General features: G+C 43.2%; 1 protein-coding gene across 8 annotated transcripts in view; it reads left to right on the plus strand.

Annotated features, from left to right (window-relative positions):
- LOC122552247 (microtubule-associated serine/threonine-protein kinase 1-like) overlaps positions 1–24,253 on the plus strand; it is a 158,032-nt gene that overhangs the window by 123,577 nt on the left and 10,202 nt on the right. For all 8 annotated transcript variants that reach the window (XM_043694928.1, XM_043694926.1, XM_043694924.1 and 5 more), the window contains 9 exons: positions 1,879–2,017; positions 4,062–4,194; positions 8,827–8,992; positions 13,047–13,148; positions 18,460–18,582; positions 19,056–19,165; positions 21,496–21,659; positions 22,487–22,755; positions 24,015–24,224. In XM_043694928.1, the coding sequence (XP_043550863.1) occupies positions 1,879–2,017; positions 4,062–4,194; positions 8,827–8,992; positions 13,047–13,148; positions 18,460–18,582; positions 19,056–19,165; positions 21,496–21,659; positions 22,487–22,755; positions 24,015–24,224 (1,416 nt within the window). The remainder of the gene's footprint in view (positions 1–1,878; positions 2,018–4,061; positions 4,195–8,826; positions 8,993–13,046; positions 13,149–18,459; positions 18,583–19,055; positions 19,166–21,495; positions 21,660–22,486; positions 22,756–24,014; positions 24,225–24,253) is intronic.

A 24,253-nucleotide genomic window follows, 5' to 3' on the forward strand; every position in this document is an offset into this window, starting at 1 on the left:
TTGTACTCTATGCTACTCTCTCCCCACCCCCCCCCCCCTCTAGCTTATCTCTCCACACTTCAGGCTCTCTGCCTTTATTCCTGATGAAGGGCTTTTGCCCGAAACGTTGATTTTGCTGAAGCTCCTCGACGCTGCCTGAATTGCTGTGCTCTTCCAGCACCATTGATCCAGAATCTGGTTTCCAGCATCTGCAGTCATTGTTTCTACCTAACCCACCTAGCCTGCACATCCCTGATACTGTGGGCAATTTAGCATGGCTAACCCACCTAGCCTGCACATCCTTGATACTGTGGGCAATTTGGCATGGCTAACCCACCTTGGGACGGAGGGAGGAAACCGGAGCACCCACAGGAAACCCATGCAGACACAGGGAGAAAGTGCAAACTCCACACACACAGGTTGGGATTGAATCCAGGTTCCTGGCACTGCAAGTTCCTGGTACCTACTACTGAGCCACCATACCACCCATGATGATGTACCTTCTGTGTGCACAGTGCACTAATGTTCAACTAGATTTACTCTTCTGCCCACCACCTCAACCTTTGTAAGAGAAATCTTATGGTTTAAATAGGAATTAAAAAATCCACTGTGATTCAGCTTATGTAATCAATGCAGTTTATGTAATTAGAGTGTGGCCCAGGCAGTGTAAACTGCAAAGTTATTGAATATTGATATCACTCAGTATCCAGCATCCAGGGCTTATTCATGCAAGTATGTGATACTAACTTTCAAGTGTTGCACCAGTCGCAACCTGGGCTGTATTGGGTCTGTAACAAAGGAGTAGGCTATTCAGCCCCTCTGACCTGTTCCATTTCTCGATTTGATCAAGATCTTAACCTGTTTTGATTCCATATTCCTGACTATGTTAAAAAAAACTATCAGCCCTGGGTATGAAAGTTTTGATTGTATGGGGTGGGGGTAAGGCAGATCAAAAAGTTTTAATTCCCATTGTCCTTTGTGTGTTGAAAGGCTTTCTGACTTCACTCTTGAACAGACTTGTTCAAATTTGAAAGATATACCCTTTATTCAGGACTACTTCCATCAGAGGGGTATAATGATCAGATCATTTGGGTTTTAGTGATGTTGATTGAGGGATAAATATTGATCAGGACACCAGGAAGAATTCCTCTGCTCTTCTTCAAAACAGTTTTACAGTTGCTTGAGATGGAAACTGTCAAATTAATTCCCTCCTTCTCCCATTGCCGTACTCAGGACCTTCAGCGATCATCGCTCTCTAACATTCATCTTCTTGGATGGCGTCCAACATTTTGGTGTTTTTCTCAAATCTGGTACCTCTTGTGCTTCTTAAACTGTCAGTCTGCTTCCTCCTTTGTCTCCCTCTTGCTCTACTACCCTTAATGTTACCAGTTACTCCCAGCTGGTTTAGTTTCTCGCTCCTAAATACATCGCCCGTAACTGTCATCAAACCTCAAAAATATCGCTCCTTGAGTTTTTTTACTTGAAATCATAGAGTCTTACAGCATGGAAACCATGCCTTCTGTCCAACTTGTCCACACTGACTAGACATCCCAATCTGACCTAGTCCCATTTGCCAGCACTTGGCCACATCCCTCCAAACCCTTCCTAATCATATACTCAGCCAGATGCATTTTAAATGTTGTAATTGTACCAACCTCCACCACTTCCTCTGGCAGTTTGTTCCATACACGCACCACCCTTTGCGTCAAAAGGTTACCCAGGTCCTTTTAAAATCTTTCCCCTCTCACCTTAAACATATGCCCCCTAGTTTTGGACTCCACCACCTGAGAAAAAAGACCTTGTCTATTTATCCTATCAAGGCCCCTCATGACTTGAGGAAATACAGTCTATGCTACCTGTTGTTGTAACTCCAATCTTTTACCAATTTATTTATTGCAGGAGGTGACTGTGCAACATTGCTGAAAAATATTGGCGCATTGCCTGTGGACCTGGCTCAGATGTATTTTGCTGAAACTGTTTTGGCTTTGGAATATTTACATAATTATGGTATTGTCCATCGGGATCTAAAACCTGACAAGTAAGTTTGAAATACCATTCCTGTCATGGTGAAGTTTACTTTGAGGTTAATATTAACCAGGTATTGTTTAACTAAACGGGTCACATATTTAACAGGAAACACCCTATGTGCATGAAAACCATAGGAGCAGAATTAGGCTATTTGGCCTATTTGGCTCTACCATTCAATCACGGCTGAGATATTTCTCATCCCCATTCTCCAGCTTTCTCCCCATAACCCTTGATCTGCCTACTAATAAAAAAACTACTTATCTCTATCTTAAATACACTCAATGATTTGGCTTCCACAGCCTGCTCTGGCAATGAGTTCCACAGATTCACCAACCTCTGGCTGAAAAAATTCCTCCTCATCTCAGTTCTAAAGGGTTCTCGCTTCACCCTGAGGCTGAATCCTTGGGTCCTAGTCTGTCCTACTCATGGAAACATCTTCTCCATGTTCACTGTATCCAGGCCTCTCAGTATTCTGTAAGTTTTAATAAAATTCCCCCTCATCATTCTAAAGTCCATTGAATACATGCCCAGAGTCCTCAACTGCTCCTTATATGATAAGTTCTTCATCTTTGGGATCATTCTTATAAACTTCCTCTGGGCTCTCCAAGGTTATTGCATCCTTTCTTAGATACAGGATACATGAACATCTACTAGCCACAAAATGACATGACCCTCTCTCACTAGTATCCTTACATACAGATGAGGAAGGACACCACTTCGACTGGAACAACACATCCACCCTAGGACATGCCAAACAGAGACACGCATGAGAATTCCTCGAAGCATGGCATTCCAACCGGAACTCTATCAACAAACACATCGAGTTAGACCCCATCTACCACTATGCTGAGAAAAAGTACAGGAAATGACATCACCACAGGAAATGACATCACCAACCCAAAGAAACCCAAACATATAAATAGAAAGCAGGAATTATCATCAGTGCTTTACACGGAGGCCCACTGAAGATGTTACCTAGTATGGTGACGAAACATCTGGAAATGAACCTTCTAGCTCAGCGAACAAACCTACATCCAGAACGTCAACATGAGTGAAAAATCTTCTCAAAACTCCACTTTGTGCCTCCTCACATAGTCAACACTCCCTGTGTCCTTTGTATCATCTGGAAACCTAGCAAGAATGCCCTCAGTTCCTTCGTCCAAATTGTTAATGCATAATGTGAATAATTGTGGTGCCAACACTGACCCCACTTCTATCCTGAAAAAGACCACTTTATCCCTACTCTCTGTCTTCTGTTAGTCAGCCAATCCTCTATCCAAATCAGTACCTTACCCCTAACAGCAAGGGCTCTTACCTTATTTAGCAGCCTCCTGTGTGGCCCCTTGCCAAAAGCCTTCTGATAATCCAAATAAATCACATCCACTGGCTCTCCTTTGTCTAACTTGCTCATTACCTCGTCAAAGAATGCTAACAGATTCATAAGGCATCACCTCCCTTTGATGAAGTAGTGCTGACTCAGCTCTATTTTACCATGCACTTCCAGGTTTTCCGCAATCTCATCCTCAATAATGCTTGTTAAAATATATCACCAACGACTGAGTTCAGGCTAACCGGCCTACAGCTTCCTGTGTTGTTGATTAATATCTGGTACATTGTTATGAACAACAACAGGAGAAAGATCACTGAAGCTTTAAAAAATTGCCATTCATCTTTGCACACCTTTGTTCATTAGATTGTGGATATTGTTTTTGGGGGGAGGAGTCGTTGTGGGATATGAGACAGGCAGTTCGACTGGGTGGAGAAGTTAAAGATGAGAAATCACATGACATAACCTCCAGGAACATGTCCAGCTTGAGCTGACAACGATAACCATGTCCTCATTGAGTAACTGTAGGTAATTGTCCATTTATATTTTCAAGATGTAGAGAGATACTCATGACCTTTTCGACTTCCCAAAAAATTCTAATGAGCTTCCAATACGTTCATCTCAAGACCAGAAATGAATAAGACACAAAACCAGTTGTCACCAGCTCACTTGCTGGACTCTCCGTGTGCTTTATTAAACCACTTGCTCTGTTCTTATTGTTTGACAGTCTCTTGATAACGTCAATGGGGCACATTAAGTTAACAGACTTCGGCCTCTCAAAGATTGGTCTTATGAGTCTCACCACCAACCTCTATGAGGGTCACATCGAGAAGGATGCCCGGGAATTCCTGGACAAGCAGGTCAGGAAATATGATACTTGCTTTTCCTTATTTGCCCGAATCAGGATGAGGAATTTTAGTCTTGCCCTGTGAAAGATACTTTCCACTGATGACACATTCATCTCAGCTACAAATAAAAGCAAAATACCGTGGATGCTGGAAATCTGAAAAAAAAACACAGGATGCTGGAGAAACTCAGCAGGTCTGGCAGCATCTGTGGAGAGGGAAAAAAAAGTTTCACATTAAATATGACTTTTCATCAGAACTGAATCTATAACAATATTGCTTTATGACCATCACCTGTGAACAAATGAGTTCTCCAGCATCCCGTGTTTGTTTCAGCTCAGATACATCATGGCTGTATGTTGAGTAGAGCTCCCTAAAGTTACTGTCAGCAAACTCTTTCATTGATCTGAATTTTGGATGAGAGTATCTGAATAAAATCATCAAATTCCTATCCATCTACTCTTTGTGAGCTTTCTAGGTTGGTGTGGGATTGTCTCAAATTTTAGGAGACGCTGCGTGATAGAAACTGGGATGTGATTGTGTAAAAGCACTGAACTAGAATCCTCAAACTTATCAGTGAACCAGGACCAGAATCAAACTAAATTCTAAGGGTGAAAAGATAGTGACGTACTGTGGTGACATGAGCACAAAATCTAGGCAATGCTTTCTGAGTGAATACTGCAGTGTCAGAAGTATCCTTCAAATTAGGCATTAAACCTTGGTTCCTTCCGCCCTCTCAGGTGGACATGAATGATCACCCAGCGTCATTTCTGGCCAATTGATTACCTTTTGCCAAAATCATTATCTAGAGCCATTATCAGTTTGGCATTTGTGGGAGCTGGCTGCATGCAAATTGGCTGCTGTATTTTGTCCATTTTATGACAATGACTGTTCTTCAGAAGTACTTCATTGACAGGAAGGCAGTTTGGAGGGCATCCTGAATTTGGGACAGGCGCTTTTTAAACACAAGTGCTTTAATGCTTTACATCATTCAGATAGCCCCCTCCGCTGGTGTGATGGTCCATTGAAAGCTGTACCTTAGACTCGGTGTTGGATTGATATAGTGAAGGGGACAGCTGTGCAATTTTTACAACATACTTGAGCAGTGACAAATCCATAATCAAGACTTATAGCTTTTCTGCTCCTGTGTTCCCTCTTTTAATTATGTTCTAACCACTGACTGCCACAATCCTCTATCAATCTGGCACTGGCTCCGTATGAGCCAGTCTCGGGAGCAATCAGCAGTATTACTATCTCAGCCAAGACTTTGAAAAAATTGATTTGGACAGATTTTAGGTTCAGTGAACAGAGACGAATATCAGTTTGGAAAATCATTAAAAATAATTCAGAAGCATTTCAGAAAGAAGAACTGAGTAACGCTGTGTATTTAATATTTCTTGGGACTTGAGGGGTTTGCTGGCTGGGCCAGCATTTATTACCCCTTTTTATCTGTTTTGGAGAAGATGGGGTGTTGAGCTGCCCTCTTGAACCACTGCAGTGCATGGAGCACATGTACACCCACAATGGGTTGGGGGTGGGTATAAGATAGAAATGTCATGCCATTTTTCTTGTGTTTTATCATTTTACTTATTAATGGCTTTTGTGAGTGATATTGATATCTTTCAATTATTTCTTGGCGCCTGTAGAGGCAATTGCACAAGAATCATACAGATTCGGCCCATTGAATCTGTACTGCCAAAGTAGGCAACTAGCTACACTAATCCACTTTCCCATACTTGGCCCATAGCCTTGAATGTTATGATATTTCAAGTGCTCACTGAAGTACTTTTTAAATGTTGTGAGGTTACCTGTCTCAGCTACCCTTCCAGGCAGTGCATTGTAGACCCCCACCACCCTCTGGGTTTTTTCTCAAGTCCCTTCTAAACTTTCTGCCTCTCACTTAGCATTGTGCCCCCTTGTTCCTGACCCTTTGACTAAGAATAACAGCTGCTTTCTGTCCTTCATAGTTTTATACACCTCAATGACATCCTCCCTCAGCCTTCTCTGCTCCAAAGAAAACAGCCTGAAATTCTCTTAATGGCTGAAATTCTGAATCCCAGACACTATCCTGGTGAATCTCTCAGCTCTTATAATCTATGCCTCGGCTGATAAAGGCAAGCATCCCACATACCTTCTTAACTACCCGATTAACTTGTCCTGTCGCCTTCAGGCATCTTTGGACCATCAGTCAAAGATCCCTCTTTTCCTCTGAGCTTCTTAGTGTCCTGCCATTCATTGAGTACCTCCTTGTTTTGATACGTCTTCCAAATGGCTTCACTTTACAATTATCAGGGTTAAATTCCATCTACCAATGATCTGACCAATACATTTATATTTTCACTGTCAACCACACAGCCAATCTCTATGTTATCTGCAAACCTAATTATCATCCTCCTACATTCTAATACTTTGATTGGGAAACTGATGGAATGAGGTGCTACACTAGTTTTATCACACAACTGATTTTATTATGCCAACAGGAGGAGTTATTGTAGAAAGTCAGTCATCCTACTCTGTTCCTTTCAATCATGTTGCATCCTACCCTGACTGAAATTTCTCAATGAAACTCCCAATTCTCTGATTCTCTGGCTCCATTGCAAAATGATCCATGCAATGGTAGAGTCATAGAGATGTACAACACAGAAACAGACCTTTCGGTCCAACTCGTCCATGCCAACCGGATATCCCAACCCAATCTAGTCCCACCTGCCAGCACCCGGCTCATATCCCTCCAAACCCTTCCTACTCATATACCCATCCAGATGCCTTTTAAATGTTGCAATTGTACTAGCCTCCACCACTTCCTCTGGCAGCTCATTCCATACACATATCACCCTCTGCCTGAAAAAGTTGTCCCTTAGGTCTCTTTTATATCTTTCCACTCTTACCTTAAACCTATGCCCTCTAGTTTTGGACTTGCCCACCCCCAGGGAAAAGACCTTGACTATTTGTCTTCTCCACACCCCTCATGATTTTATAAACCTCTGTTAGTTCTCCCCTCAGCTCCAGGGAAAACAGCCCCAGCCTAGTCAACTTCTCCCTATAGCTCAAATCCTCCAACCCTGGCAACATCCTTGTAAATCTTTTCTGAACCCTTTCAAGTTTCACAACATCCTTCTGACGGGAAGGAGACCAGAATTGCACGCAATATTCCAACAGTGGCTGACTCGTTTATTTATTAACTAGACACTGAAATTGGAAAATGAGGCAATTGAAAATGGCATCATCCTGCAGTTAGATAATTAAATAGGCTACAGTATTACCAGAAGATCGTCTATACTTTATACAGATCTTTCACATGTTCTTTCTTGGTGAAGAACAGATTGATCATTGAGGTGTTAAGCTCCCAACAACATGCTGTTAATCCATCAGCTTTTTAAATTATTTTTGCATCTGTCCACTAGTTTTTTGTGATTTAGTTTTAAGTGTCGGCTTTGGAAGGATTGTTGTCTCTGACTCACAACGTTCCTGGTTTAAATTCCACTCCAATCCCTGAAGTCAAGAGTCAAGGCTGACGCTTTGGTGCACTACCCAGGAAATGCTGCACTGTGAGGAAGCTGTCTTTTAGATGTCGTGGTAAACTGAGGTCCCATCCAGTGAGTTAATTGTTTATAATTCCGTGGTCCTATTTCGAAGAAGAGCATGTGCAGTACCCCTGCTGTCCTCACTGATGTTTATTCATCAAGAAACAGTAGAAAAGCAGAAATAAATATAAAATACTGCAGATGCTGCAAATCTGAAATAAACTCAGACAATACTGGAGAAACTCAGCAGGTCTGGCAGCATCTGTGGAGAGAGAAACAGAGTTAATGTTTTGGTTCTTCTTCAGAAATTTACTGGACTTGGAACATTAATTCTGTCTCTCTGTCCACAAGTGACAGGCCTGCTGAGTTTCTCCAGCAATCTCTGTGTTTGTTTTAGAAAAGCAGGTGAGCTGATAGTTTCTTGGAGGTTATTGTGTGTGAATTGGCTGCCATGTTTCCTACATTACAAAAATACTTCAAAGTTTAGAAAGTGCTTTGAGATGTTGATAACTATAGATATATAAATGCAAGTCTGTCTTTCTATTTGTGCGATTGGAAATGTAAATTTCACTGCCTCTGTAGCTTTTCATCATTTACAACATACTATACAATCTATCAATGTTAGGTCCATGTTTATGATTTCATACTGAACTCCATCTGCTCACAGATAATTATACTCAGAGCTCAAGTGTACTGGGAATTAAAGCATACTAGGCAAACAATAATCCTGGAATTAAATAAACTATCTTGGCTGATTATCCTCATAAGACCTTCAATTATGTTGCTTCTCCACCAAAATTATTCATAGCAAGTTGCTTTTAATTTAGAACGACGTCCCAAGACCCATCACAAACAGGTCAGAAAAATGGGCACTGAGCTAAAGAAGTTGGCATGAAGGCAAATTCTGAAAGGCTTGGCCAATTGAATAAGGAAGGCCTTAATGGAAGAGACTGAGGTGGAAAGGTGGAGAGGTTTAGAGAAGAGAGTGGGGCTTTATAGCGAAATGTACAACTGCCAATGGTGGAGTGAGGTGAGACAGTGTTGGGGATTAAGGGAAAGCGATGCAAAAACAGTGCAAAATAGCTGATTTCGAGACTTCCTGAAATGGAGTGTTTTGTTGCAGGTGTGTGGTACTCCAGAGTACATTGCCCCAGAGGTCATCGTGCGACAGGGGTATGGAAAGCCGGTCGACTGGTGGGCAATGGGCATCATACTGTACGAATTCCTGGTGGGATGTGTTCCTTTTTTTGGTGACACACCTGAGGAGTTGTTTGGCCAAGTCATCAGCGGTAGGTTTGGAATCCAGTCTGATCTATCGACCCTCCCTCGATGTTTGTGTTTATGCTGCATTGTACAGTCTTGGGCAAAAACGTTCAAACTGTGGTCATTAGAACCTGGCAATAACACAGTGGTTGAAATTCAGGCCACACAATGATTATCTCTTGGTTGGTTTGAATTGTGACTGTGGGAGGGAGTTAGATTCAGATTAGGTTGTTCTTGGCATTGTTCCCCTATGGATTAACAAATACCTATTCAGAACACCAACATTTCTTAATATCCAGGAATGTGCGCAAATGGAAGGAGAAAACAGATCTCAATTTTATTTATTATGTCCGAGGGCACGAAGGCAAAAATATTTAGATATTCCTGACCTAAGGTGAAAAAATAAATTGCCTGTCCAAAAATTGGTTAAATATTCATGATCTAATGATTCAGTTGTTTTAAAGTTCTGGAGATGAGTAATTGGGCCTGTCAGTAACTTAGTGGGTGTTGGTCTTAAGGTGCTGGCATTGAAGAGTAAGCCACCTCTTCCCACACAGGTTGTTGCTAACATGAAGGAACCTCTTTCTCAATCTCTCCCCTTGCCTGAGGCATGGTGACCCTGAGGTTAAACTTCTACCAGTCATCTCTACGATCCTCTGAAACTATGGTAACTTAACTTTAATTAAATCCCCAAAAAACATTAAATTGCAAAAACAGAAACCCAAACCCTGTTGCATTGTTACAGGGCTCACAAGCGAATTATGTGAAACTCAATTGCAGGCTTTGCTGTCTTGTAAACCTGCTCAGCATCTTATTGCTGTCCACTTGAAAGGACAAATGCAATCGGGAGGCAAATGAAAAATTGGTAATTTCCAGCAGTTAATGGACAACAAACATTTCTGAAGATCTTTCAGAGCCTGAATTCCTACAACTAATTAGTGGAACAAGAAACTTGTGACATGATGTACTGTACCCCATGGAAAAGTCATTGTTCCTTCGCAAAGGGTGAAATGAAAAGCTGATAGGTATAGAGAATACTGGATGATTAAAGAAATTGAGGGTTTGATTAAGAAAAGGAAGGAAGCGTATGTCAGGTATAGACAGGATAGATCAAGTGAACCCTTAGAAGAGTATAAAGGCAATAGGAGTATACTTAAGAGGGAAATCAGGAGGGCAAAAAAGGGATATGAGATAGCTTTGGAAATTGAGCGAAGGAGAATCCAAAGGGTCTTTACAAATACATTAAGGACAAAAGGGTAACTAGGGAGTGAATAGGGCCCCTCAAAGATCAGCAAGGCAGCCTTTGTGTGAAGCTGCAGGAGATGTGAAGGAAATTAAACAAGAATTTTGCATTGGTGTTTACTGTGGACATGGAAGATATAGATTGTAGGGAAATAGATGGTGACATCTTGAAAAATGTCCATATTACAGAGGAGGAAGTGCTGGATGTCTTGAAACCCATAAACATGGATAAATCCCCAGGACATGATCAGGTATACCCTAGAGCTCTGTGGGAAGCTAGGGAAGTGATTGCTGGGCCATTTGCTAAGATATTTGTATCATCGATAGTCACAGGTGAGGTTTTGGAAGACTGCAGGTTGGCTAATGTGGTGCTACTGTTTAAGTAAGGTGGTAAGGATAAGTCAGGGAACTATAGACCAGTGAGCCTGACCTCAGTGGTGGGCAAGTTGTTGGAGGGAATCCTGAGGGACAGGACGTCCATGTATTTGGAAAGGCAAGGACTGATTAGGGATAGTCAACATGGCTTTGTGGGTGGGAAATCATGTCTCACAAACTTGATTGAGTTTTTTGAAAAAGTAACAAAGAGCACTGATGAGGGCAGAGCAGTCGACGTGAAGAGCAGTCGACGTGATCTATATAGATTTCAGTAAGGCGTTCGACTAGGTTCCCCATGGGAGACTAATTGGCAAGGTTAGATCTCATGGAATACAGGTAGAACTAGCCATTTGGATACAGAATTGGCTCAAAGTTAGAAGGTAGAGGGTGGTGGTGGAGATTTGTTCTTCAGATTGGAGGCCTGTGACCAGTGGAGTGCCACAAGGATCGGTGCTGGGCCCTCTACTTTTCGTTATTTATATAAATATTTTGGATATGAGCTTAAGAGGTATAATTAGTATGTTTGCAGATGACATCAAAATTGGAGGTGTAGTGGACAGCAAGAAGGTTACCTCAGAGTACAATGGAATCTTTATCAGATGGGCCAATGGGCTGAGGAGTGGCAGATGGAGTTTAATTCAGATAAATGTGAGGTGATGCATTTTGGGAAAGCAAATTTTAGCAGCACTTACACACTTAATGGTAAGGTCCTGGGAAGTGTTGCTGAACAAAGAGACCTTGGAGTGCAGGTTCATAGCTCCTTGAAAGTAGTCGCAGGTAGATGGATAGTGAAGAAGGCGTTTGGTATGCGTTCCTTTATTGGTCAGAGTATTGAGTACAGGAGTTGGGAGGTCATGTTACAGCTGCACAGGACATTGGTTAGGCCACTGTTGGAATATTGCATGCAATTCTGGTCTCCTTCCTATCGGAAGGATGTTGTGAAACTTGAAAGGGTTCAGAAAAGATTTACAAGGATGTTGCCAGGGTTGGAGGATTTGATCTATAGGGAGAGGCTGAACAGGCTGGGGCTGTTTTCCCTAGAGTGTCTGAGGCTGAGGGGTGACCTTATAGAGATTTATAAAATCATGAGGGCATAGATAGGATAAATAGACAAGGTATTTTCCCTGGGATGGGGAAGTCCAGAACCAGAGGGCATAGGTTTAGGGTGAGAGGGGAAAGATATAAAAGAAACCTAAGGGGCAACTTTTTCACGCAGAGGATGGTACGTGTATGGAATGAGCTGCCAGGGGAAGTGGTGGAGGCTAGTCCAATTGCAACATTTAAGAGGCATCTGGATGGGTATATGAATAGGAAGGGTTTGGAGGGATAAGGGCCGATAAGACTAGATTGGGTTGGGATATCTGGTCGGCGTGGATGAGCTGGACTGAAGGGTCTGTTTCCATGCTGTACATCTCTCAGACTCTAAATCGTGGGAAGGAGGATGCTACTTATACTGAAGCAGAATAATTCTGGGCAATATAATAATCTGAAATAAAAGAGAAAGGGCTGGAAATGCTCAGCACACCTGGGGAACCTGGGGCGGGAGAAACAGCATTAATATTTCAGGCTGATGGTCTTCCATCGGAGTGTTGTAAAAGATCAGAGAGGTATTTGGTACTGGTGGCAGTAAAAGGGGGCAGCAGGACTTCCCAAAGTCGGGGGTCCGCAATGGGTCCACAAGCTGAAATTTGGGATGATGTGTCAATAACGGAAGCTTTGGAGTTTTCACTGAAGCTACATCAGTGGTGTCCCTGATCTAACAGGCACCTGCTCTCTCAGCTCCTGCCCCACTCTGACAGGTCCCCACCCAACATCCACAGGTGCCCACCCAGCACCCAAAAGTCCCCACCCAGCATCCACAGGTCCCCACACAACATACACAGGTCCCTACCCACCATCCACAGATCCCCACCCAGCGCCCACAGGTCTCCATCAGTACCCACAGGTCCCCACCCAATGTCCACAGGTCCCCACCAGCACCACATCGTCCCTGTCTCAGGCCTCAAACCTCCACCCCACATTGTGCAAGCACAACACCCCAACCACCCCACCCACTGCTGCCTTCGCTCCCCTGCTCTCAGTGGTCTCAGGCTGAGGACTTATGACAATTTTCAAAGCTCAAAATGGGGTAATGGAGGACAAAAAGTTTGGGAATCACTGGGGTGAGGGGAGGGGGTTAAGGACAAAAGGAATGCTCTGTGATGTATGAAAGGAGAAAATGATGGATGAAAGACAGGGTACTTCAATAGTTACCTTCACCACAGTTCCAAAGAAATCTCTTTTTTTCCATAAAAGGACAATTGCTGAATTAGAAATAGAGTGCTGACATTATAATGGAATGAGAGGCTTCAAGTGGGATTTGGGGCAAATGGTCACAAATATTTTAGCAAAAAGTAATAATACAAAGGCCATTAGTGGAAACCGTATACCTTTCCGATTTCTAATGTTGCCTTTTGTTTCCAGATGATATAATGTGGCCTGATGGCGATGAGGCACTCCCAGCAGATGCCCAACACCTTATTTCCTGTCTTCTACAGCCAAACCCATTGGAGAGACTGGGGACAGGTAGGTGACCCCAACCTGAGTGGGACCATAGTGGTGGATGGTGGTTAGGTGGACTGGCTGTGCGAAATTGCCCTGTAGTATTCAGGGATTTGCAGGCTAGGTGGATTAGCCATGGGAAATGCAGGTTTACGGGAATGGGCGTGGGTGTGGGTGAGATGCTGTGCAGGAGGTTGGTGCAGACTCAATGGGCCGAATGCCCTCTATCCGAACTGATTTTATGATTCTATGGAGCAGGGCCTTTCCTCTCTCTCCCTCTCTCTCTCTCCCTCTCTCTCTTTCTCTCTCATTGTTCTTCTGCCTGCAGCTCTGTCATCATCCTTCAAAGCTTAAGTTGGAAATGATGACCATCTATTCTTTCATAGATGTTTAACACAATGCTCTCAGCATGATTTTAACATAAGGAAGACTTATGTTAAAATGTTTGCATAACAATTTTAATCATCTCAGGTTGTCCCAAAGTGCGTTATAGCCAATAAAGTGCTTTAGAAGTGTAGTCACTGTTTTAATGTAGAAAGGTTTTTGTCTTTATGCGTGTTGAATTATTCATAGAGCTAACATTTATGGGAGAGATGAGGTGAGACACAGTTGATTCACCCTAACCTGATATGATAAAGAATGCCTTAAGTTGTCATTTTTATGTAAATACCCTTTTATCCTATATGCTCTTTATATAACTTGTTAAGTTTACTTTTTGAATGTCTTCAACAAGGCAGAGGTTGCCATTGCCGGGAGAAAAAGCACATTCACATTTCAGGAGCTTACCACTCCCAGTTTAAGCCCTGTCTTATCTGGGGATAAGTAAAGCTCCCTCATTCTTTGATTTGTTGTTCTTTGTTTGCTTTATGCTCTTGGGTTGATTTTACAATCTAAGCACACTGTAGAAATATAAGTTGCCATTGTTGCTGTTATAATTACCATTTATCCCCCAAAAGCCTTGACTCTCAACATCTACCACCCTTATGACCTTTTGAATCACACCGTTTATTTTGATTGTACACAATGTCAGTGTGAGCCCCTTATCCAGTTTGACCTTGTGAAGGTAATACAAAGCGAGTGTACCAAATCCCTTCCATTCTATGCAATGCTGCAACATCATATCCTTTCCATTTACTCCCTGGGACCAGTCTTTCCAATTTGCCAGCCCCTGCTCAGTTGATAGCACCATCAACTCTGGGTCACAAAGGATTGCTCGGTCCCTTGATCCTGCTCCGTCATTTGATAAGATCATGACTGATCTGATTGCGAACTCAAATCCATTTTCCTGTCTGGCACCATAACCCTCTATGGATCAAAACTCTATCTAACCTTGAACACAAATCCAAGTTAACACTTCATTGCAGTAGCGCGGGAGTGCTGCATTTTTGAAGGTGCCTCATCTTTAAACTGAGGTCCTACCTGTCAGCTGGGAGTTCTTGCCAGTGCACAGACCAATGTTTATTTTTCAGTCAACATCACAAAAAAAGCAGGTAGCCCAATCATTGTGACATTCCTGTTCGGGAGAGTTTGTCAAGTGTGGCATTTCCTATGTTACAACATTGCAACACTTGGAAAGTATGTCATTGGCCATAAAACACTTTGAAATGTCCATTGGTTGTGAAAAATATGATATAAATGTAAATATTTGTTTTGAAGTTTTGAGCACTATTTAAGTATCTATATTTTACATTCCCAGGATATGATGTTGCTGGCATGACCAGCGTGTATTGCCCATTCTGTTGACCTTGAGAAGGTGCTAGTAATTCACCTTCTTGAACTGTTGCAGGCCACGTGTCTACTGTCTGAGGTACAGCCCAGACAGAGCTCCAGGATTTTAACTGGCAACAATGAATGAAGGATGATTATGGTTCCAAGAATGATATGTAAATGGAAGGTGAACTTGCAGGTGGTCCGTACATCTGCTAACCTTATCCTTCAAGGTGGTTGATGTCACATATTTGGACAAAGTTGTTGAAGGAACCATGGCCAGTTGCTGCAATCTACCTTGTAGATGATGCATACTTCTGCCAGTGTGTGTTGGCAGTGAAGGGACTGAATATTTAATGTGCTGCATGGGGTTCTGATGAAGCAGATTACTTTCTCCTGTGTGGTGCTGAGCATCTTGAGTGTTATTGGAGCAAGTAGGGAGTACACTATCACACTCCTGACTTGTGCCTTCGAGATAGTGGACATGTTTTGGGGAGTCAGGAGGTGAGTTACTTGCCCCAGAGTTCCCTTATTCTGACCTACTGTTGCAAGCCACAGTATGTATAAGGCAGGTCCAACTACAAGTCAGCTATCTTTTCAACTAATATTATGTACAATGTTAATGAAATGACCACTTTGTATTCATGCTAATATCTCAAATTCTTCCCAGTTCATTTCACCGGACAAATGAAATGTTCCAAGGTCAAAGTACTTGTCAATCATTCCATTTGTGCACAATATCAGTGGATGAAACTACATTTCATTTCACTGCAGTTAACATAAAATCACAAGGTGCCAGACTGTTTCCATTCACTGTGGTTGCATATCTGATGAATAGGTCAAATCTCTTCCATTCACTGTGGTTGCAAAGTGGGCTAATGAACCCAACCCTTCCATTCACTCCCATTACAAGTGGCTTCCCCTCACTGTTAACTGTCATTTAATAACATCTCTGATGCAAGTATAACACATTCTGGTAATTGCCTTCTTTGTAATGCTCGTCAGGCCCATCCACTGCCAAATTTCATGGGCCAACTCAGCATAATTTTGAAATCTAATCACTTTTGTTGCAATATAGATTGTGCTAAGTGCGTGCTGCTGAGCCTGAATTGCTGCGATGTCATTAAAGAGGCTGAGGTACAAAAAAGTTCAAATTGGCAATTTTTATGTTAATGGAAGTTGAGATGGAAGTGCATCCCTGAGTCCAACATTTCATCAAAAGTCTGAGGCACATTTATCCAGCAGTGACTATGATCTCAATGAGCAAAAAGCTGCTGGATGTTTAATGTTGGAGAAATGCTGCATGTCAGGGATGAAGGTTAGTGCCCTGCATTTCAAGTTGTTAGTGACCTCCCATCGACAAAGTGAATTGGAAAACCATTTATATTTGCGACCTCAGTGAGCTGGTGACAGTTGCCTCTCAAATAATAAGTGGAAGGTGTGATACAAAATTGTTTCCACACACAAATTGCCTATATGCATAGAAATTAGTGTAAACAATGGAGCTCATTGTCTAAATCAGCTGGGAGCATTGATTCATAAAACTAGCCTTAAAATTCTCTTCCCAGTGTGTACATTAAAGCTGAGTTGCTACTCAAGATGCATTTAATATGAATTCTGGTTGCATTGTTGTGTTTAGATGTAGCCACTGTTGGAAAGGGGTGGTCCTAGACATTTTGGAGCCAACTTTGCAACTTTTAAATCGTCCTAGTTCTGTGGAGTGTCATGACACAGAGACAGCCGAACCAAATCAGTCTTTCTACTTGTATATTCACAACACAGTAAAACTAACCATTGAAGATATACTTGGAAGTATTCATTCCAGTGGTTCCTAACCAGACTTTTGAATAACCAATCACAGACTTTGGTCATAGAGTCATAGAGATGTACAGCATCTCTATGTACCATACATGTACCACCCTCTGTGTGAAAAAGTTGTCCCTTAGGCCTCTTTTATATCTTTCCCCTCTCACCCTAGAAGTATTCATTCCAGTGGTTCCTAACCAGACTTTTGAATAACCAATCACAGACTTTGTCATAGAGTCATAGAGATGTACAGCATGGAACCAGACCCTTCAGTCCAACCCGTCTGTACTGACCAGGTATCCCAACCCAATCTAGTCCCACCTGCCAGCACCCGACCCATATCCCTCCAAACCCTTCCTATTCATATACCCATCCAAATGCCTCTTAAATGTTGCGATTGTACCAGCCTCCACCACTTCCTCTCCTGCGATTCTACATCAAGGAGCTATGAACCTGCACTCCAAGGTCTCTTTGTTCAGCAACACTCCCGCGGAACTTACCATTAAGTGTATAAGTCCTGCTAAGATTTGCTTTCCCAAAATGTAGCACCTCACACTTATCTGTATTAAACTCCATCTGCCACTTCTCAGCCCATTGGCCCATCTGATCAAGATCCCATTGTAATCTGAGGTAACCTGCTTCGATGTTCACTACATCTCCAATTTTGATGTCATCTGCAAACTTACTAACTATACCTCTTATACTCGCATCCAAATCATTTATATAAATGACGAAAAGTAGAGGGCCCAGCACCGATCTTTGTGGCACTCCACTGCTCATAGGCCTCCAGTCTGAAAACTCCACCACCACCCTCTGTCTTCTACCATCGAGCCAGTTCTGTATCCAAATGGCTAGTTCTCCCTATATTCCATGAGATCTAACCTTGTTGATCAGTCTCCCATGGGGAACTTTGTGAATAATTAATTTCCAGACACTGGTTATCTTAAATAATAAGTGGAAAGTCTTAACTATTTATTAAATATACGATAACTTTAGCAGAGAGAAAAATTAAATAACACGGCAAGCTGATTATTGTGATTTAAACCCGAAACACTTCTTTTCAGGCCCCATTCACACAGGAGGCTCACAGACAAATAAACGCAGTTAAGGAATAAATAACATAACAAAACTGGTCAGGTTAATTACACGGCTTTCATGACGTGGTGTTTCAAAGGCATTAATGTGGACGCCTTGGCTGTTTTCTCTGAAACATTGATCAGGGTCACCTTCTCAGTTCACCCTGGAAAAGGCACTCAGTTTTCTATACTTTGGGCATCTGAAAGCAAGTGTATTAAATTAGGCAGGGAGCTTTCAAATCTTCATAATGTCTCAGCAGCAGCCCAGAACTATCTGTCAGAAAACATACTTCAAAAACTAATTTTAGTTCCACCCTGATAGACTAATCGACTCTTCCTGAGGCCTCAAGTACTATTAAACAACTGCTTGAAGATGGACTCTCTTCCAGACTTTCCAGAACCAATTCCCAGGTACTGATAAATTTGAAACTTCTGCTCTCTGTTCAAGCATACAACTGTTCTTGGTATCTCTGTGACTGTGGAGCCTTTTAAATCTAGGCCCAGCCTGCGATTAGCCTCCAAGTCTGGCCTCACAAACAATTAAAGCTTGTTTGATCTGTTCTTCTCCTTTTACCCTGTCCCAAAGTCCACAAGTCATTTTCAAATCATCATACAACATTGATAAAAGAATAAAAATAATCAAGAATTAGTGAGGATTCTAACAGTAGCCATGTTTAGTTAACCAGTGCCAATATGACCTGGACATTTCAACGCTTGGTATCCTAACCCCATTTCTCTTTCTATAGGAGGAACCTATGAAGTCAAGCAACACGGTTTCTTCAAAGACCTGGACTGGAATAGTCTGCTGCGTCAAAAGGCAGAATTCATTCCCCACCTGGAGTCAGAAGAAGACACAAGTTACTTTGACAGCAAGTATTTTTCTTCGAAGCAAAGTTGGGGGCTGTGAATGGTGTTAGGATGCCTTTATAAACTCTGAATTTTATGAGACTCAGTTATGAGATTCAATAGTATACAACAGGGTAGAATGGAGACAGGATCCATGGGAGCCTCATCTTGACCTTGCTGCTCAGAGAAGTATAGAACACAGGAGATGTGCCTTTCTGAAGCAGGGGGGAGCTTGGAGCGTGGGTGCTAGACGGGAGGTGGGGTGTTCAGAGGACCCCCTGTATCCAAAGCTAACCAACCTCCTACGTTATGTGTCTGGGCAGTCACAGTAAATGCAGTCTGAGTGGGTGTTGTTAGGGTGCTGGGTGGATTGTGGTCCGGGACAATCGCAATCAGAAAGAACATTGAGCATAAAGGCCTGGAGAGTGTGGTGGATGGGTGGTGATTGTGGGATTTTGCTGTGAATCTGAAATGGTGCTATTCTCTCTTTATGAAGCTCGGTCTGATCGATATCACCATGTCAATTCCTATGATGAGGATGACACCAATGAAGACGAGCCAGTGGAAATTCGACAGTTTTCCTCCTGCTCACCTCGCTTTATTAAGGTACTTTGGAGAATACGAGTCTCTTTTCCCTTCTCTGTGACATTTTTCACCTATTTTGTATAGGGAACCCTGCAGGAAAATTACAAGACTAAATAGTAATATGTCTGGTCAGCACGTGGAAACGTTTTCTCCTGAAACTACCTGACTCACTGAGTTTCATCATTCACACTCTTTTGAGGTGAGGAGGACACTTGGCCTAGACCTTGTTTTAGTGGAGGTAGGGTGGGAGAAATATTTATGGGATATGGTTCTGGCTGACCAGGACATACTTCTGTCTTGGGTGTATTAAGAAGATTTTACAGATTGACAATCAACCTGTTATTAACACACCCTCCATGGCCATCAATCTCTGGAGTGAGACTTGAAGCCAGAGTTTCTGGCCCAGAGGTGTGGATTTCTACTCAGTGCACCATAAGACCTCTCGTTGATTTTAATGAGGGTTCAAACTCAGGAGACGTGGCAATCTGCAATCTTCCTACGCTGGGGAAGCAAGCAACTGGCAATGTGTGTAAGCCTAGAGCTCACTGAGTGTCCTCTAGAAAGAAATAGACACACAATGGCTAAAAGTTGAGATAATGTGAATTCTATAAAATGCATATTTCCAGTGATTTTCTTCCCAAACATGTAAATCTGAGGAATATTTTGAACAAAAAGTGCTCCCTTTTAAAAATCTCAGAGGAATCAGTGGTATTATTATGCTGCGTTAGAGAGACTGACTTAACAAGTTGATTTCACCATTATTCTGTCTTTCATAGGTGACAGTGTGTTTGTGCTTTGCTTAATGGGATTTGAGGACATGCAGTGACACCTACAGGTCTCTAATATTACTACAGGATGAAGGGGAGGGGAAAACTGTCCCTGCTGACTCTTACGCCCCATAAGATGTGGGAATATAGAAACAGTATACCTTCAGACAGTTTCATTCTAGCACAATGGGAAACTCTGCATCAGCCAGCCCTATAAACTTCAAACTCCTCAAATCCATTTCTTGTTGCCTATTCCCTCCTATTACTGTAATGTCCTGCAGAGCTACAGCTCTCTGTGATCAATGTTCCTCCAGTTTGGCATCTTATGCATCTCCAACTTCGATGGCTCCACCTTTGGCCCAAGTTCAGTAGGGCTTTGAACTCTGAAAATCACCCTCTCCTTAAAGATACTTATTAAAATTCACCTCCTTAACCCTAGTTTTTATTCTCCTTTCCTAATATCTTCTCTGTGTAAAGGTTTGTCTAAGAACACCCCTGAGAAGCAATTAGGAATAAAAGAACCAGAAATTGACGGAAAAGCTCAGCAGGTCCGACAGCAGCTGTGGAGAGAAATCAAAGCTAACATTTCGGGTCGAATGAACCTTTCTCAGAATCAATTAGGAATGTGTTGTTACATTAAAAATTCATGGTTTTGTTTGTTGTAATGTTCAAGACCATTAAAGTCAATAGTTAGAAAAACCAAGAGCCAAGGAGCTACAAACTCAAGAGGAAGTCTTCGGGGGCCTGAGCCTTTGTAAATCTTCCCTTGGAAGAAAGACTTGCATTTATATAGCACCTTTCACAACCTCAGTCTATCCTGGAATGCTGCTGTACAGCAAATAAAGTTTCTTCTCATGTGTTATAGAACATAGCACATTACAGCATAGTACAGGTCTTTCGGCCTTCGATGTTGCACCGACCTGTGAAACCCTTCTGAAGCCCATCTAACCGACATTATTCCATTTTCATTCATATGTTTATCCAGTGACCATTTAAATGCCCTTATTGTTGGCGAATCTACTACTGTTGTAGTCAGGGCGTTCCACGCCCCTATTACTCTCTGAGTAAAGAAACTACCTCTGACATCTGTCCTATATCTGTACCTCTCAATTTAAAGCTATGTCCCCTCGTGGTAGCCATCACCATCCAAAGAAAAAGGCTCTCACTGTCCACCCTAACTAACCCTCTGATTATCTTGTATGTCTCTATTAAGTCACCTCTCAACCTTCTGTCTAACAAAAACAGCCTCAAGTCCCTCAGCCTTTCCTCATAAGACCTTCCCTCCATACCAGGCAACATCCTAGTAAATCTCCTCTGAACCCTTTCCAAAGCTTCCACGACCTTCCTATAATGTGGTCATTGCTATAATGTTGGAATTGCAGCAACCAAGTTGTACACAGCCAGCTCCCACAAGTAGCTTTGTGACAATGACTAGGCATGCTGTTTTAGCGACCTTGGTTCTCTGCGAAATTCCTGTCTCCTCATCTGGTCAGTCCCACTGCCTGTGGCTCTTAGGGTCCAGTTGACTGGGTGCCGCGGGCAGTGAATGGTGTTTGCCCTAACGCTGGGTTGTGATGTATGCAGGTTTACAGCAGCATGGAACGCCTCACGCAGCATGAGGAGCAGAAAGCCCCAGTGGTCACCCGACGCAACCTGAACAAACACAAGGAGGAAAAGAGTGAGAAGATGGAGGGGTTGAGCTCCATCAGCACCCGGGACAAGAGCTGGAGGACAAGCTCTCCGGAAATGTAAGTAGGGCAGTCTCCTCCTCTCTTAAACCTCGAGAATGCAGGCTTATACACTTGTGCTCCTTGTGTTAAAGTTTTTGTCTCCAAATTCAAATCCCTCACTATCTGGCACTGCTGCATCACAGCACCAGAGACCTGGGTTCAATTCCCACCTCAGGCGACTGACTGTGTGGAGTTTGCACATTCTCCCTGTGTCTGCGTGGGTTGCCCCCGGGTGCTCCGGTTTGCTCCCACAGTCCAAAAATGTGCAGGTTAGGTGAATTGGCCATACTGAATTGCCCATAGTGTTAGAGGCAGGGGTAAATGTAGGGGGTCTGGGTGGGTTGCGCTTTGGCGGTTCAGTGTGGACTTGTTGGGCCGAAGGGCCTGTTTCCACACTGTAAGTAATCTAAATAACCTCATCCTGTCCTGCAACCCTTCAAGATTTTTAAGATCCTCCAAATTCAGCCTTTTATACATTTCCCAATTCCATCACATATTTCAGATAGATGTCCCTCAACTCCAGGCCCTGGGATTACTCCCCCAAATCTCTCTGCCTATCTCCCTCTCTCTCTCTCTCTCTCTCTCCTCCTTTAACGTGCTGCTATCTTGATCAAGAATTTGACCATTTGGGCTTAATGACTCCTCCTTAGGTTGGGTGTCCATTGAGAGGCTTCCTGACGTACTGAGTGTCAATATTCAGCTATTGGTTTAAGGTTGATGAATTGGGCTAATGTTTGGGATGACGATGTAGGACGGTGGGGAGGGGGTTGCGACACTGCCTCGGTGTGCTGAGGTCTATATTTTCATTGATGCCCCGCCTTTACTCTGATCTGTGCTGTTCTCAGGAAGCGCCTCTCTGCGTCGGAGTCTTCTTATGGCGAGAGTGACTCCAGTCCGCCTCTCACCGTACGCCGCAGGTTCTCCGCACTCATGGACACTCACAAGTTTGCCACACCCCTCGAGGACGACACGGAGGTAACCCACAAACACCAGGGAGTACAGACGGTGACGCCAGTCCAGGAGCAGTCAAGCCAGTCTGAACCACGGCAGAAAGATGTGGAGGGGCAGATTGCCAATGCTGCAGGAAATGCCAGCAATACCCCAACATTCCCAGGTACGGGAGCACTGCTGTGTTCTGGACTGTCTATATGAAGGTTGACGCTAATCCGCTAGCATTCTCCGCTCAGTTTGCAGGATTGGTGTGTAGAATTACATACAATGTACGGCATGGAAACTGGCCATTCGGCCCAACCTGTCCGTGTTGGTCTTTATATACCTCATGAGATTCCTCTCTCCCTTGACCTCTCAGTATCCCTTTCACCCTCGTGTGTTTTACCCGTGTGTTATAGTTCATTCAGAGAGTCCAAGTGGCCATAGCAATCTACACTTTAACCTGCATGTTGTAGCTCAGAGTTATGGGGAATGATGCTTGAGGCTGTAATGTTCTTTCCATTACATGGTGGTCCAGGTGTCTGACCCAGTCTTACAGCCTGTCATCAGTGTGTGGTGGAAGGATTTATAGGTTGACATTGCTTTAGAAACACATCTTGACATTGCTTTAGAAACACTTAATCCAGGGTAAGACTCAAACTTCTGGCTCCAAGGCAGGGACTCTGAGTCAGGTGACTGTCTCCTCCAATGTTAATCCAACTTCCTCTTAAATGCAACAAAGGTATTTGTCACAACCGGTAGTGAGGTTCCCGTTCTCAACATGCCTGGATTTTCCTCCTAACTTCCCAGTCTGATTTATTTTCTTACCTTTATGGCCTGTGATCTTTTTAACTCCCCATTGCGCCCAAGTGGAAACATCTTCTCTCCATCTACTTTACTAAATCCTATTGATGATTTGAAGATCTCTCTCTTTAGGGTGGCCCAGCAGTTAGCACTTCTGCCTCACCGTGCCAGGGACCCAGGTTCGATTCCACCTTCTGGTAACTGTCTGTGTGCAAAAGGTCAGACTGCTTCTATTTCAGCCAATCACCCCTGGGCCAGTTCTCCTGTAAAGCCCTTCATGCCTTCCTCGTGACATTTATTCCCTTCCGTCGCTAGAGGAGATGGAGTGAGAACATCATTGAATCTAACTTAGTTGACTATTCACAGCCTGACACTGAAATGAGGATTGGGCGTTCCAGCCATATTTTCAGGCAAGATCATAAGGAAGGGTGGAGTAGGCTCGATGGGTCGAATGGCTGTTCTATGTCCCTAGGCCAAGGGTCAGAAGAACGAGGTCAATATTATCAGTGGTGCTGATCTGTATCAATGAAGATTGACACTGATAGTGGTCTGTCAAGGACTCTTGTAGGAAGCTGCAACGTTTGGATGTCAATAAATCTTTAAGTGCCTTCCTGCTAAATGCTTTCAGTTTTATTTCAGCTGGTAGGCCGGTGAAGTTAAATGAGTCGCTGTGCACTGTTTCAAAGGAAACAGATTCCTCGTCTACAAAGGCAACGAGTGACCTGGCAGTCCGCAGAGCGCGTCACCAGCAGCTGTCTGGGGACTCAGGCGAGAAGCGCACCTCCCGGCCCGTGAATAAGGTCATCAAATCCGCTTCGGCCACCGCTCTATCGGTCATGATCCCTGCAGGTATGGTGTGTGGAGACAGCAGTGCAGTG

The sequence above is a fragment of the Chiloscyllium plagiosum genome, chromosome 8 (genome assembly GCF_004010195.1).
Source record: "Chiloscyllium plagiosum isolate BGI_BamShark_2017 chromosome 8, ASM401019v2, whole genome shotgun sequence".
Taxonomy (NCBI): Eukaryota; Metazoa; Chordata; class Chondrichthyes; order Orectolobiformes; family Hemiscylliidae; genus Chiloscyllium; species Chiloscyllium plagiosum.